Source organism: Metarhizium album (genome assembly GCF_000804445.1).
Source record: "Metarhizium album ARSEF 1941 chromosome Unknown scaffold_7, whole genome shotgun sequence".
Lineage (NCBI taxonomy): Eukaryota > Fungi > Ascomycota > Sordariomycetes > Hypocreales > Clavicipitaceae > Metarhizium > Metarhizium album.
Window position 1 is genome coordinate 873,426 of NW_024467581.1, and position 16,542 is coordinate 889,967.

At 48.5% G+C, this 16,542-nt stretch overlaps 4 protein-coding genes across 4 annotated transcripts; 3 read left to right on the forward strand and 1 right to left on the reverse strand.

Moving 5' to 3' along the window:
• Nucleotides 1-297: 297 nt before the first annotated feature.
• On the forward strand, nucleotides 298-3,183 carry MAM_03717 (DNA mismatch repair protein MutS, C-terminal domain protein; the record flags this gene model as incomplete). Its single annotated transcript, XM_040822516.1, has 5 exons — nucleotides 298-433; nucleotides 677-757; nucleotides 803-933; nucleotides 1,642-2,071; nucleotides 2,123-3,183. 5 exons carry the CDS (start codon nucleotides 298-300, stop codon nucleotides 3,181-3,183), a joined length of 1,839 nt encoding a protein of 612 aa, XP_040679659.1.
• Nucleotides 3,184-5,307: 2,124 nt separating this feature from the next.
• On the reverse strand, nucleotides 5,308-6,237 carry MAM_03718 (uncharacterized protein; the record flags this gene model as incomplete). Its single annotated transcript, XM_040822517.1, has 1 exon — nucleotides 5,308-6,237. One exon carries the CDS (start codon nucleotides 6,235-6,237, stop codon nucleotides 5,308-5,310), a length of 930 nt encoding a protein of 309 aa, XP_040679660.1.
• A 1,764-nt stretch (nucleotides 6,238-8,001) lies between these two features.
• Nucleotides 8,002-9,704, forward strand: MAM_03719 (protein phosphatase PP2A regulatory subunit B; the record flags this gene model as incomplete). Its single annotated transcript, XM_040822518.1, has 5 exons — nucleotides 8,002-8,045; nucleotides 8,100-8,140; nucleotides 8,211-8,308; nucleotides 8,363-9,053; nucleotides 9,118-9,704. 5 exons carry the CDS (start codon nucleotides 8,002-8,004, stop codon nucleotides 9,702-9,704), a joined length of 1,461 nt encoding a protein of 486 aa, XP_040679661.1.
• Nucleotides 9,705-12,817: 3,113 nt separating this feature from the next.
• On the forward strand, nucleotides 12,818-16,018 carry MAM_03720 (AMP deaminase; the record flags this gene model as incomplete). Its single annotated transcript, XM_040822519.1, has 5 exons — nucleotides 12,818-12,824; nucleotides 12,971-13,363; nucleotides 13,423-14,387; nucleotides 14,459-15,579; nucleotides 15,649-16,018. 5 exons carry the CDS (start codon nucleotides 12,818-12,820, stop codon nucleotides 16,016-16,018), a joined length of 2,856 nt encoding a protein of 951 aa, XP_040679662.1.
• Nucleotides 16,019-16,542: the final 524 nt, after the last annotated feature.

Here is a 16,542-nt window from a genome sequence, read left to right on the forward strand (position 1 = left end):
TAGCGTCTTTATCCGGCCTCAATGTCTCTAAGGTGCTTGTCACTGCATGATGTTACTTGACGGCTGTGTCAATACTAGGAAGGGGGTCCAGGAAGTTGCTGCCTCTTGCCGTTTATCAGCGTGACTCAGCTCCAATCTTTAGTCATCCGTCGTACCTGCCAAGCCGGCCTATGATGACCACTTCGTTTGACTTTATGCCAGGGGCCTTTCTCGGAAGTATGCTGTTCGTCTCATCCCCAGAGGACTCATATTATCTGGAACCTCCAATTCTTCCACATCGCCAGTTCATATTCCACTATGGAGGGAGCGGCCTGTCCTGATAGGTCGCAAATGGAGAATGACGAATCTGATTATGAGCTTCAACAAAGCCTGGAGGTCATTATGGCACTCGATGTTTGCGATAATGGGACCATGGGTTGTGCATTCTTGGACGGTATGGATGGCTCCCTGCATTTGGCAGAAGATGTTCATCAATCGACTGTTGATATGTCAGAGAATTTTGCAACTCTTGCATGTCCGACATTTCTTTTGCTCTGCAGCAGAGCTCCGCGAGAGTTTTTGGATCACGTTCAAAGGAGTATGGCAACTCAAGATTGACCACACATTTACCTCCCGCTCCTTCCTTTCCGTACATCGACCCCTCTTTGCGCACAGCGGTCATTCTAACAGTTTATAGGTGTTCTTCCTTACAAGACATGCGTCCGGATACTATCATCATCAGAGTTTTCTGTAGAGGCAGCCGTCGACATGCTGTCAGGTTGGAAGAATAATAAGTCTTCAACAATTCTACCAAATTCTGTAGCTCCAGACGATACTGGTCTCCTTTGCGGCTTCCCTGATGGCGGGAGGGAAGACAGGCTAGATCACTGTAGCATCAGTATTGAGGAGGTTATCTCCAACGCAATTACTGGAGAATTCAAAGACCCTCTGTCTGTAAGTTATGTCTCTAAAGCAGAATCAATTCACAGCTGACGGCTTTAGCTCGGTTGTGTCGGTGCCGTCCTTTCTGAGCTTCGTTGCCGAGGCAGCTCGAATGCGAGTCCGCTTTCCGGGCCTTCATCAAATCAACCGATATCTATTAAGACTTTTAATTTGGCAAATTATGTCTCTTTGGGCTCAGAAACATTACAGGCCCTGCAAATCATTCGGCCTAAGCTTCATCATAATAGCCAGTACTGGGGCGAGAGAACGCATAATCGAGATCAGAAAGAGGGACTTTCCATATATGGCCTCTTTCGGGATCACATCCATACCCCTCAAGGCAGAGCTAAGCTGCGTAGGCTTGTAGTACGTCCAGTGTCAAAGGTGTCGACGATTGAGGAACGTCAACAGGCTATATCTTTATTTCTTCTGCCACGAAATGCATACAAAACACAGCAGATTGTTGGAGTACTTAGGAAGATTCGTAATGCAAGGATTTATGTGGAGTACCTTCAGAAGGGTACTGGATATTCTCTGACCAGACAAGCCTTCAAAGGGAGCGTTTAGGCGATGCTCTGTGCATTTGTTTCCCAAACCTTGAAACTGCGAGAGTTGTTAAATGATTTGACGGACGACACGAATCATCATTTTACTCGAACTGTATGTGGAACAAATGATCACGCCTTTCAGTGGCTGCCTGCAGAACTAATTCTTACATAGACAGTTCCCAAGTTTGATCAGCGTTCCTTGATGGCTGTTGGCGAGCTGATCACTAATGCTGTGGATTTCGAACAATCCGAATACCGAGGCCGTACCACAGTGAGGCTGGGACTTGACCAGAATCTCGATAAATTAAGACGACATTATGACGGTATGGACAGCTTCCTGGCAGAAGTTGTTGACTCTACGCTACGGACAGTGCCTGAATGGGCCGCTTCCTACGTCAAATCATGCATCTTTCTCCCGCAGCTTGGATTTCTCATTGTCACTGAACTTGATCCAAAAACTGGTCAAGGGAAATATCACGGTAAATGGCCCGACGAGGATCACTGGGAACAGGTTTTTGTGGCAGGTGATTCAGCTCATTACAAAAACGACAATATGCGTCACCTTGACGATCAATTCGGCGACATTTATTGCGAAATAGCAGGTGGGTCCAAAAGAGCCAAAATATTTTTTTGTCTTACTAAAATCTCCACAGACAGAGAAGTTGAAATTCTTCATGATCTTTCCCAAGAAGTTTTAAAATGCAGCGAGTCTCTGTCGTCAGCTTCTGACACATGTGGAGATGTTGATGCTATTCTTGCCTTGGCTTTGACCGCAGAGAAGTACAAATGGACTGTCCCGAAATTAACAACTGGAATCGGCGTTCTCGAAATTAAAAAGGGGAGACATCCTTTGCAAGAGTTGGTTGTACCAAGCTTCGTTCCAAATGATTGTCATCTCGGAGGTTATGACCATTCATGTGAAGACCAATTCCCGTGCATGATCCTCACAGGGCCGAACCACTCAGGCAAGAGCGTGTTCTTGAAGCAAGTAGGCCTTCTTGTATATCTCGCCCATATCGGAAGTTTCGTCCCTGCAGAAATGGCGGTAATTAGTGTCACTGACCGGATACTGACCCGTATATCAACCCTGGAGAGTGTTTGCAAAGAAGAAAGTGCCTTTGCCATCGACTTAAAGCAGTTGCTCAGCGCGATAAAGCAGTCGACCTCGAGAAGTCTTTTGATTATCGATGAGTTCGGCAAGGGGACCAATTCAGATGATGGTGCTGGGCTCCTCGCATCTTTCTTGGAACACTTATTATCGCTTGCCGCTGAAGCTCCAAGAAGTCTGCTCGCAACACACATGCACGACCTCTTTGACTGTCACCACCAGCTGCTTCCGACCAGTAGACTACGCTTGAATCACATGGAAATACTCAAAGCTCAATGTGGGGTGGCCAATTCTGACTACATAACATACTTATTCAAGCTTCGTGATGGGTATAGCTCAGATCGCTTTGGAGGTTACTGTGCGACTTTGAATGGGGTCCCCCGTTTAGTCGTTGAACGAGCTCATATCCTATCATTGCTACTCAGTCGTAATGAGGACATCACAGTTCCCTGCGCTAAGCTTTCGCCCCAGGAAGAGCTCAAGCTGCAGTTGGCCGAGACCGTGTCGCGGAAATTTTTAAAGCAGAACTTTCAGCACTTGGCTAGCGAAAAGAATTGTTCATTGCAGGACGCTCGACAGGTGTTGCAAAATATACTATCCACGTAGGTAGGTCTGAGCTGAAACGACATATCTCCCTTTCTTTTGGGATTTCAAAAATTCGACAAACAGGAATACGGGAAAGGCCAGCCTAAAACTTGAGACGTTAGGGTACTCGAAAATACAGCACCAGGAAAATGAGGGTTCGCCATTCACCAGATCTTCAAAAGCCGCGTACCTTGGTTTCAAGATGTAGTAGATATCTAGGATTCCTTTCGGTAGCAACCGAGGATATAGCTATGTAGCTGAAACAGGAGTGAGAGTTTGCGAATGCAAAGTACGGGGCTATCGGATGTACCGCTATCCAAACATGCACAGAGCTTAGTGCCCTTGCCATTGTAAGTATGTTGCAGCGGTATCGGCGATATATGCGCGAGCTGAAATCCGAATCGCTGATCCCTCGAGTGGACCAGGTTATCGTCATCACTCACTTACTCGTCCCTCGGTTCAACGTCATCCGAAATATCCCAGTGAGTAGCAAGTCCCTGATCTGTATGCGGATGGGAGACGCGGCCATGAATCGATGCCGGGCTCAAACATCAATCGTTCTCGATGAGGCCATCCTCTCATGTGCAAAGTTCGGGCTCGAACATACTCTCAATAGAGCGTTTGCAGAGACTAGGCCCAGGAAGACAATGATTATACGAACTCCATGCATCGCACATTTGATGTGTTATGACAAGCCAATTCTGTCAGGCACCTTATCGAGACATGGCTCAATTTTTCCTGACACTCTTTTCGCTTTCTGGGGACCACACGCCACTAGCGCTCCTAACATATGCTAGTGTAAGCAGCATTTGTTCAAGGATCAAAGAATTTAGGGAGGAGATCCCTCCATGACACAAGCGCAGCAGACCGCCGAGAGCCGCCGGAACATACAAGCATTGTTATCGGCGATGCGGCTGTTAGTTGAGTAGAGAAATGACGGCAAGACATCCTGCTATGGCAGCTAGAGAAAGCGGCGCGACTAGGTTTCTCGCCCCCGCCGCTGAATCTTGACCAAAGGATTCGCATTTGGTGGCTTGGGCATTCAAGCACGCTTGGCTACTCAAACTCGCGCAAATTGATGTAGCGGACGCGCCCAGATTCCTCCCATCCCCATTGACAGTTGTACCTCCTCCTCCAGGAACTTTGACTGTCACTGTATAACCATTGCCGCCCAGGTTGGTCAAGCAAGCGTTGTAGTTTTGGGAGCAAGCTTTCGTAGCGGATGCGCACGACGCGCTGTTCGGAAATGACGTAGGCGCATATGGGAAGGGAAAATACGAATTCGTTATGTAGGATGGAGTAGTAGTGGTATGGATGTTTCCTGAAGCAGTGGCTGGAGCTGTGCCAGTACACACGAGCCTGTGTCGAATAAGATTCGTTAGATTTTTGGTGATCCCCTTCATTTGATGGAAGCCGACATCTGCACACTTACCCAGATGGACAACATGCAGCGTTGTTGTTATCATCAAGAGTACAACGTTGACCGTTCTGGCAGCAAACTCCATCGAAGACGGCACCCAGGGATGTTGGGCAAATGATGGTATTTCCTGGGCATTGCGCTCTGCCGAACAATACTTGTGTACTTGCTGCGCTATACGTTGGCGACGCCAGATCGCCTGATGCCTGGACTGAGGTCGTGCTCGGCAAGATGCAGCCAAAAGCGAGCCCCAGCCGTCTCATCGAATGCACCAGGAGTCTCATACCTCGCTGGATATTTGCCTATATCTCTTCCTGTCGGCAAGTTGGCAAGGCGGTGAAAATTAGCGGAGGTAAGTGCAAGATCCCGCTCCGGTCCAGATGAAAACCAAGTGCAGACACCTCAAGACACCCTGAGGCCCTTCGTCTCAAGACACCCTGAGGGCATTCGTTACATATATATAGTCGAGTCCGTTTCGCGTTCTCGCGGCAGTAAATTTGAAGTATGTTGAGAGGAATACCGCGTGTCATCAACATAGGGTAGGTGGTCGAGTGGGTAAGGCGAGGATGATGTCACTTATCTGGTTGGCTCAGCAACCAATCAAGCAGTAGCCAACCCGGCGTCACTTGCAGGCAGACGATGACTCATTATCACGCCTTTCATCACATGTTATGTACATGGCCAGTCCTGTCAGCGGGATAATTTTTGTTTTCTCTTCGAAGAGTACATCAATGACCACGGACATGGGTCAAGATGAGCCTGAGCCGATTTAATGCCAAAGATTGCTGGGTGTGCCGATTTTGCTCCAATTCCCCCTTCGCCTCTGCTGCGAGTGGTCCTAGATCCCCCCATACCTCGTCGGTATAGGAGGAAAGAACATCATTCCAGTGTCTCAGCCATGTGCTTCGAGCAAGTTCCGCATCTGATGTGCCCATGTAGATGTCCGCCTCCCTCCGGGAACCATCTGCTCTCACCACAAAATCGGGGTTGAAGTTGAGGAGTTGGTCCCAGAATGGCCAGGAGCTCCCAGATTCGAATAGAGCTTCTCGTAATCTGGATGCCTCAGAGGGGGTCAGCTCCTCAGGCTCCTCAGGCTCCTCAGAAATCACCGAATCCCCAACCTCGGACCGTGAAATGAACGCCACCACGTCAGAGCCATCCAAAGCTTCCTGCTCCATTACAGATCTGTCTTTTCTGGGTGAGTCGAATATGCCAGGCGTGTACAAGTCGAGCTTCAGCTTTTCACCAGCTTCGAAAGCCTCGAATGCATCAGAAATCCCTTGTGAGCGACGGTCCGATTTAAACGACTGCTGGGCCGTATTGTCAGGCGCCTGTCTATTCCTCTGTTGCTCCGTTCCGGAAATCGATTGATGCGCTGTAAAATGCGCCGATGCACTCGATTCCCCCCCTCCCTTCTGGCTCGAAGAGAACGCCGTCATGCGCTTGTCGGTTATTGTCCCTTGAATAATACCTCTTCCAGATGACTGAAGCCTGTCGATCATCGAGCCGGCACTCTTCCCCTTTCCCTTGTCACTAGACAAATTGAAGTTTTCGTCATTTGCACCAGTACAATCTTCTTCCGGCCAGTCGCCTGAGGACTCGTGTTGGGAACACATCTCGCCTTCTTTCGTTTGCATATTTCCCTCATTTTCGGCCATTGCTTACGTGGACTGGGTGTAGAATTTAATTTCTGGTGCCTTTTTGGGACCGGTATCCGTTCCGGGTAGTGAGTATCTTGCCGTACGTGTAACATCCAGCTTTGTCTGGCACAGATGGGAAGTATATATAGGCTGAGTACCTTTTCACCACAGAGATCGGACTGTTCCTGGGTGCATTTTCCGTAATTGACCCCAAAATCCCATGAACGAGGTTCTTGGGGAACGGTGCGTAAGTCGTAGAGAAGCGTAGCCCCACTCTTTTACGGAACATTGCATGGGCGGTCTCACATGCCGCGCTAGTTTGCATTATCATGCTACTCCTCCAAGGGCATGAACGGCCACCTCAGCAATCACTCCGTAGCATTTGGCTATGAGGAAATCTGCCGTCCACGCAATTCGTACTAGGTCCAAAATTTTGGAGAAGCCCAGTTCGTCGCAGGAATTTTCTCGTTCAGTTTGGGATAGTGACTGTAGCCAAGAAGTCGCCAGCCAAGCTATCGATCAGGTCAAACTTGTTGATTTCAATCACGAAAGCATCATACTCCCCTCATAGATGTCCACTCTGTCACGCCTTTGTCCCGTCATGATCCGTATCACATATTTACAATAGTCTCTGTTGCCGAGTGGGGTAGATAATAGAACACGAGAATATCCTTGCCATATCTTGGAATGCCGATTTTTGATGTCTTCATGACTATGATACAGCACTGTGTGTCCTGGACCTGGACTCCTGGTAGACATGGTAAGTTTTAGTGGAAAGAAGCATGAGCATGCAACGCGTTACGTACTTAAGTAAGTACCTGTAACGCCTATTAGGTACTTAAGGAGGCAGGTATAATCGGGTTTCCCAAGAGGCACCAGCTACGATCTCTTGATGTTGAAAGCAAGCACATGGCTGGGAGCCTAGGTGGACGACCAGGTGGGGTTGGGCTCCAACCGTCGGTTGTACGAGACCAATGATGCCACCCCCGCCTCTCGAGCTCTCCACGCCTGACTATTGTCAACAAAAGAAGCTTTGGACTTGGGGACGAGAGGGACTGGTACGTCGCTGACGGCCCACGGGTACAACAGTCAAGAATCTCTTGCTACTCTGCAGGGCATAGTTAGAAAGCAAGTCCACTAGCCTAAACACGATCGCACTGGGGCCGCCCGCGACAGAAGGCCGGAACTGCCAGCCGATCCCAGAATAGTAGTTGGGTTTTGGTGAATTAATATCGCCAGCAGTATCAATTATCTATCTGATAGATCTCGTTTGATTATTTTCTCCGTATTTTTGACGGCTGACGCCAATTCGGTCCTCACTATTTCTCGTCGAAGCGTTTTCAACCGCCAGGTGCCAGCTTGCAGTCTTTTGCTGCCTTGCTAAAAGCTAGTCCAACCATTGACCATTGACGTCTTGTGGGAGCAGTACTCTGGACCGCAGCTTGGAGCGAGCGAGCTGCTGTGGGAGCTGCCCTCAGTCAGGCCCACTGCCGCCGCCACCCACAGTCGTCAAACGACATCATCCACCGCCCGCCTGCTTTCGCCGCATTGATTATCAACACAACTGGCCCGCGTGCCACGAATCCAGTCTCATCATCTCAGACGAATGCCATCTCTCGCACAATCAACGACCTTCGCACGATCCTGGGACGCCTTAATAGCTTCCACGACCTATATTGCTGTCGCTTTCGTCGTCAACATACTACCTACCGCCTGGTCTCGCTAGCCTGCCACGACCTTGATCTCCAATCATCTGCGCTGCCGTTGCCACTTCCAGCAAAGATGGTAGACAGCGAAGTGAATTCCCCCACGTGGAAGTTCACGCAGTATGTTGCTTTCAAGGATGACGCTCAACGCGCATGCTAAACAAATCACCGCAGGTGCTTCGGCGATAAAGGCGATGTTGAGGACATAACCGAAGGTGAGCAAGTCCTACCACGAGCCCCCTTCCTAGCTTTTCGTCCCTCATGTCCATCTCACCATCTTGCCAGCTGATATAATTTCGACTGTCGAGTTTGATCATACTGGAAACTATCTTGCCACGGGCGACAAAGGCGGCCGAGTAGTCTTATTCGAGCGGAACGAAACGGTATGTCTTCTCGAATACCCAAGGACGCTGAACATTGTCCCTTGTTCAGCTCAGAAAATAGGTCATGCTTTGTCCGTTGACACAACATCTCAGAAGAAATCCTGCGAGTACAAGTTCCACACCGAGTTTCAATCACATGAACCAGAGTTTGACTATCTGAAGTCTCTCGAGATCGAGGAGAAGATCAACAAAATAAAATGGTGCCGCCGTCAAAACGCGTCTCACTACCTCCTCTCCACGAATGACAAGACTATAAAGCTTTGGAAAGTATTTGAGAAGTCACTCAAGGTTGTGGCGGAAAATAACCTGTCGCATGACCTTACACCCGGTAGCGTGCCTGGCGGAGGTGCGTCACGCCCGATGGCAACCACTCAGAATTTCCGAAACGCAGCAGACCTAAAGCTGCCGCGCCTGACACATCACGATACTGTTGTCGCTGCGGTCCCCCGCCGCACTTATGCGAACGCTCACGCCTACCACATTAATAGCATATCAGTTAACAGCGACGGGGAAACCTTCATCAGCAGCGATGATTTGAGAATCAACCTTTGGAATCTCAAAATACAAGACCAGAGCTTCAATATTGTTGATATCAAACCTGCCAACATGGAGGAGCTTACTGAAGTTATCACAGCTGCAGAGTTTCATCCGCAGAGCTGTAACTGGTTTATGTATGCCAGCTCCAAAGGCACCATCAAACTGGCCGACATGCGAGAGAGTGCACTGTGCGATCAGCATGCCAAACGTAAGGAGCTGGCAACTTTTATGTCCGCCAACCACTTGGAATTCATTAAACTGACCAGCCGCAGTCTTCGAACAGGATGAGGACCCTTCATCCAGATCATTCTTTTCCGAGATTATCTCATCTATTTCTGATGTCCGATTCTCTTATGACGGCCGATATATCTTGTCACGCGACTATCTCACCGTGAAGATTTGGGACATCAACATGGAACGCCAGCCTGTCAAAACAATACCTATTCACGAACACCTAAGGCCGAAACTATGCGACACGTATGAAAACGATAGCATCTTTGACAAGTTCGAGGTGGTATTTTCAGGTGATGCGAAGAATGTTATGACAGGAAGTTACAACAACAATTTCATGATATACCCGTCAAATCCTGATAAGGAAGTTGAGGTTGTTCTGCAGGCAGATAAGTCCGCCTTCAAGGCCAAAAAAGTTGGCGTTCCCACACCCATCAATTCCTCGACTAGCCCAACGACGAATGGGGGCAAAAAGAATGGATCTAGAGCCGGTAGTCCTGCGGGTGGCGCTCAGCGCATGAGAAAAGAAACGGACGCAGACCAGATTGATTTCAACAAGAAGATCTTGCACATGAGTTGGCATCCTTTTGAAGACAGTATTGCTATTGCAGCAACGAACAATGTATGACAAGATCCTTCCACCGCCCTGTCCTATTCCAGATGCTAACACCTTCTCTTCCCAGTTGTTCGTATTCTCAGCCTTATAATTGCAAGTTGTAGCCTATATTGTTGTCGGGAATGCTGAAGTAATCGACAACGGACCGGAAGAAAGACAATTAGAGGGTTGGGCTACCAGCGTTTGAATCCAAGTATCAGGTTGACGGGTGTTCTCTAGAGCTCAGATCATCAGCTAGGGGAGGAACGTGCAGGGGCGTTATACCATAGGTCTGGCTTGACAGAAATCATCATTCGGCATTGCATTGCCCACGTTGAATCACCGTCCTGGTACACACGCTTTGCAAACCCCTCCATTGTTCGAGGTTGACATTTGGCAGAGAGGCCGTAGGTGGTGAGTATCTGCGTCGGCTTACACAACTCAGATAACATAAAGCTAAGAGACTGGGCGCCATGGATCCCGCCAGACATGACATTCTCTATGCGTGACATACAACATGATTGTCATCTGTCCTAATGGGAACATTGTACGAAGAAGCAATTAAAGAGAGCAAGAGAAGAGGAACAATGTATTCATTGATTATGTCTTGGTCTATTCTTTCAGGTCTAAACTTTTACGTCCCTCCGCGTTTCATTATGACAGGGCCAAACTTGAGCCACTTGGTTGTTCGGTCAAAATAAGGAAACAAAAAGAGCCGCTGAATGGTGCACTGACAGCTCCACTGATCAAATTATAGTCAAAACGTGAGGCCCTGATCTTTTTCTTTTGCCAAGGAGAGTCCAGTCGCTCTGTTGCGCATGACGGATGACTAAGGAATAATGCGTGTCGTTCAGTGTTGCCATTGGGGGCAAGTCAATCAGACCCACTTCAGTTGTCGTGTACCCAGGTGGTTTTTACATGGAGCGATTCAGGAGTTGGATGTTCGTCGCACACATGATTCAATTTCAGAATCTGTTGCAAGGCGACTGCTAATGAGCTATCTACTTGCTGTGTCCGGTGCAAATTATTGACGTCCAAACCGCAAATTGAGTGAATTGAGGATACCCTCCCATGTGAGTAAATAGATCATGTCAATCAATTTCCAACTAGGCTCACGTCGAAAAATTTAGAGAAGATTGGTTCATTCCTCACGACACCCTACCTCGCCAAAGTTAACATTGATGGGCCAATCTTTGAAACAGAAGATGAACGCACAAAATCAAACTGAGAACGGGAATCGTTCGAAACATGGCGAAGCGATTCACTCATCCACGAGGGCCACCGAGGTCGCGCCGATTCTGGTCGTGGCCGCAATGCTCAGTCTCATTTTCGGGGGTTGTTGTTCCAATGTATGATATCTCCTCTCCTCTCCAACAAGATTTCCACCAATTATAATATCGATTGTGCTCTAGGTTTACGCTCTAGAAGCGATCATCAAGTAAGGGTTGTCTCTCCCGTGTGGTCATTCAACTTGACGAAATATAGCTAATTTGCTGCAACAAAGCTTTGAGCCAGGAAGCGGTATGATCTCATATATGCAATCGCAATCATTGTCTCTTCCAGTTGACGCCCTTTTCGGCAGGCACGCTCCTAACGTTTGTACAATTCTGTTTCGTCGCGCTGACGGGATACATTGTTCAACTGGACAAGAATAGGCCGCCGTTCTTTATAGCACCTGCCAAGGTTCCTCTACGACGGTGGCTTATTAACATCGTGCTTTTTTTTAGTATTAACGTGCTTAACAATCACGCATTCAGCTACGACATTTCGGTTCCAGTACACATCATACTGAGGTCAGGAGGTAGCATTACTACAATGATTGCAGGATACTTGTATGGGAAAAGATATGCTCGGCTACAAGCTATTGCCGTCATATTTCTGAGTGTAGGCGTTATTGTGGCAGCGTGGTCGGATGGTCAAGAAAAGGTTAGTCAACCTTGGTTTTCCATGATTCCGCCGGCGAAATGCTGATACGGGATGTACGGCAGGTTGTTCTACAGCGAGACTCTCGTCGTCCAGCTTTCAACTCTGGGCTCGTGATCTTGATAGTGGCCCAAGTCCTCTCGGCCATCATGGGGCTGTACACGGAGGCAACTTACCGACAATACGGGCCCCATTGGAGAGAAAACCTATTTTACTCGCATGTGCTCTCGTTGCCTCTCTTTCTCCCGTTTGCGCCATCGATGTCACGACATTTCTGGAACATGATGCACAGCGACGTGCTGACACTATCAATACCTTGGGTAAACTCTTCAATCGCGACACCATTTCCAAGCCAACTTGCATATCTGGCCATCAACGTGCTCACTCAGTATGCTTGCATTCGTGGCGTAAATGTGCTTGCGGCGAAGTCTTCAGCACTTACAGTCACGATCGTGTTGAATATAAGAAAGCTTGTAAGCCTATTGCTCAGCATTTGGCTTTTCGGCAACTCCCTTGCCCGTGGCACGCTTTTCGGGGCGATGATAGTTTTCGGGGCAGGGGCGTTATACTCGCTTGCATCGGCACCAAACCAAGACCACAGCGACAAAAAGGCGGTGGGTGTTGCAAAGAAAGAATAGTCCAACCGAGAGCGGCCGATAAAGATCATTAATTAGAAATGGGAACGTGAGATCGGAGGTTCCAATTATGTACAATCTTACATGAACCAAAACGTAGCGAGCCTGAAGCATCCCAAGGGACTGAAGACCTTTCTCTGATTTTAGATGTGCCTCCCTACATTCCTCCAGTTGCCGTGCCGTTCTTCAAATAGCTGGCCTTCTTCGGCCATTGATGGATGGCTAGGACCCCCTGTTTCAATTGATGGATACTCTGAATAGGCACCTTCCGAAAGCCAACTCCTCGGACCCCGCCAATGGCCCGCTGGAGCAATGCCTGTGGTGTCTGCTCTGGTGAGTCGGAGAGTCCACTTTGGCTTCACCGGGCCGGGCCCGTCTTTGGAACTTCAGCCTTTCACACATCACCAGGTTTCCTATTTTAATAAATAGACCTCAAGTCTTGTCCAATAACAGTGTCGCAGCCCTCGATAGCACCAAAGTGGTGGCATACTCGCAGCCTCTTCCGAGCATTCGGTCCCATTGCCATCTGCGAAGAGTCGAATAGATAGGTTCCAGGCAGCCAGTGTCGACTTGTCACCTGGACTGAACATGGCTGGTAAGTTAACGATACATGTCGCGAAGTTTAAATGCAAACTCCTTTCACGATCTTCACTCTCCTATTCTCGATGTCTTGCGGGGTATTTCCTTACATCTAATCTAGTCATCAAAGCTTGGCTAATAGGCAACACTGTGCATGTGCAGACAACGCCCACGATTCTCGAGCGCGAAAACCTCAGCGAGAAGCTGCTGAGCGAAGCGACGCAAATTTTGAAAATGGCAAAAGCGTCGAGGCAATGGGAAACGGCGAGGAGAGCTTCTCTTCTGACCGTGTAGACGAGCAAGCTGGACTGCAGGATGGCATGTTGTTGCGAGATGTTCCCAAGCGCACAACCTTCTATGATCCTGTCGCGGAACGACAAATGTCGCAAACGGACGCAAAACTCTTCTATCAGCGAAGCAAGATTGATCTTCGCAGCGGAAATATAGGTACCGGCAGTTGGGCCCCCTCAAGTCCCAACAGCCCGACACTGGCTTCGGGGTCCCGACCTGGTACAGAGTATGGAGCCGACTCTTTGATTCTTGAACAAGCTGGAGGTCGGTTTGTAACCAAAACGATCTCGTAATGCCCACCAAGTAGCTAACGCATTTCCCAGTTGATGATGCTGAAATTTCCTCCACGCCTCGCGTCTTTGCTTACAATCATACCACCACTAGCGCCGGTGCCATTCTCAACCCTAGAAATAGTCAGAGGGAGGTAGTTGTAAATAATACTGGGCTTGCTGCGGAGGGAAACATGAGTGAATTCCCTGACAACTCTCTTTTCGACACCGAGCCTCATGTCACGGCCGAACTGACTGCCATCTCTAAAAACATCCAGAAGGTGTTGGACATGAGACGCAAGTACATTGCATTGTCATCTCAAGGGCCAGATGACAACCCTAGGGATCAATCCAGCTGGGATATATATCCGCCGCCACCTGAACCAGCCTGGGCTCAAACCAAGGGTGGTCGTACCGACTTCCCTGATGTGCTGTCCTCTTGCCAAGCAGGGCATAGTGAAATCCCTTCTTCCAGCGGGCGAAGGAAACCAGATCTCGACGTTGGCGAGGATTTCAACATGGACGACTTACTACCGTTGCCTGTGGATGACGGTATGACCTTCAAACTTGACGACAGTGGCGTTTATCAAGTGTTCGACAATGAAAACGCCACGCTGCCGGCAATCAAGGTCCCAACCATCAGAGAGTTTTACATGGACCTCGACAGTATTCTCACAATTTCATCAGATGGGCCCACCAAGAGCTTTGCGTTCCGCAGGCTACAGTACCTAGAAGCAAAGTTCAATTTATACGCCCTTCTCAATGAGTACCAAGAAACCGCGGATAGCAAAAAAGTGCCACACCGAGACTTCTACAACGTTCGCAAAGTTGACACTCACGTTCATCACTCTGCTTGTATGAATCAAAAGCACCTGTTACGATTCATCAAGTCCAAGATGAAGAAATACCCAAGCGAAATAGTATTGTTCCGAGATGGTAAACATTTAACCCTCGCAGAAGTATTTGCAAGTATCAATCTTACAGCCTACGATCTGAGCATTGATACACTCGATATGCATGTAAGGCTTTCGTTGGCACAGTTCCTGAAATGTGCACCGTACCTGCAGACACTAACAATCCATTACATTAGGCCCATACAGACTCATTTCATAGATTTGACAAGTTCAATCTAAAGTATAATCCAATCGGAGAGTCTCGTTTACGAACAATATTCCTTAAGACGGACAATTTCATTCACGGACGGTACCTGGCAGAAATCACCAAAGAGGTCATATCGGATCTGGAATCAAGCAAATATCAAATGGTCGAATGGCGTATTTCCATTTACGGCAAGTCCATAGACGAGTGGGACAAGCTGGCCGCATGGGTGGTAGACAACAAGCTTTTCTCGCACAACGTGCGATGGCTCATTCAGATTCCCCGACTTTATGACGTCTACAAAGCAAGCGGTCTCATGGATACGTTCGAGAGAATAGTCAAGAATGTCTTCCAGCCACTTTTCGAAGTAACGAAAGATCCTTCCAGTCACCCTAAATTACATATCCTTCTGCAGCGGGTCATTGGTTTTGACAGCGTAGATGACGAAAGCAAGGTCGAACGACGTTTATTCCGGAAATTTCCAGTTCCGAAAGTATGGGACTCTAAGCAAAACCCGCCTTACAGCTATTGGATCTACTATTTATTCGTCAATATGGCCTCTCTAAACCATTGGCGCAAGAAACGCGGCTTCAACACCCTCGTCATGCGCCCACACTGTGGCGAGGCGGGCGACAGTGAGCACCTCGCGGTGGCCCTTCTGTCATGTCATAGTATTAGCCACGGGCTATTACTTCGCAAGGTTCCCCTGCTGCAGTACGCGTTTTACTTGGAGCAAATAGGAATAGCTATGTCGCCTCTCAGCAATAATGCCCTTTTCCTGGCATATGAGCGAAACCCCTTTCACCAGTACTTCAAACGTGGGTTGAATGTTTCACTCTCGACAGACGACCCATTGCAGTTTGCGTTTACCAAAGAGCCACTCATAGAAGAGTACGCAGTTGCAGCGCAAATCTATAAGCTTAGCTCTGTGGACATGTGCGAACTTGCAAAGAATTCGGTCAAGCAAAGCGGATACGAGGCATCCATTAAAAGAATGTGGCTTGGGGATAATTACGAGAAACCTGGCAAGGACGGCAATATGATGGCCAAGACCAACGTCCCGGATCGTCGGGAAGAATTCCGATACCACACTTTGCTTCAAGAAAAAGACGTGTAAGTGAACTTGCGCCAAGGCCAAGGCACAGGGTGAACTACCAGGAAGACAGACTGACCTTGTCCCAGGCTGCGGCGATATGTGGCCTATGACGGAAGTAAAGAGCCGAGCTCGGCAGTGGCATCGACCGACATGTCGGCCCCGGGGGGAGACTCGAAGACGAACGAGCCATGGAAAGTAACAAACATCGGTGAGAATACTCCTCGGGCTACAAGCGTGGGTGCCAAATCTGCCCTCAACGGTGAAGTCAGCCGCGACTCCGGAAAGGGTCCAGATGCCATGGTAGATGTACACTTGTCTGGAAGTGACCCTAGATTATTTCCAGGAATATTCACCCGGGATCATCGAACAGAGAGTCTACGAAGCTTGCAACAGGCCGGTGAATGGGTCGTCGATTCAAGTGAGGTTCCCGGGGACGATGATGAGAACGAGTTATAAAAGTTTCCTGAATCCATACGAAGCGTCAGTAGTACTTACTGGTCAGTCCTGTCCGCTAGTGCAAATGCGGCTACCTTCTGCTCATAGAAGTATTTTCCGAAAACAGAATGCCACACCACGGAGAAAGACGTGCAAACACTGCGAATGATTTAGACTGCTGGGATTGATACAAGCTGGTGCGAGCTAGGAGGTTCACTATTTCGCTCTAGAGATAGCCTGCCGACGACAAAATGTACTGTTAGGTTCTGATTCTAATTTTGAGCAGTCAAGGCGGAAATTGCGTCCGTAGGTACTTACGATTCCTGCAGCCACTTATGAACTGTGGCAAAGTGAAAACTGCTCAAGCGGTTGGTATCATGTTGAGCAGTGAAGCTTAGCAAGAAAATCTCAATATCATATAGTCAACGGTAATCATCAAAACCTCAGGATCGAGTGCCCAATTTTGTGAGTCGCCCTAGACTACTCCGTTAACATCGTGCATTACGAGAGTAAGCATGGACTCCCATTTTGGCCGTAATCCGATA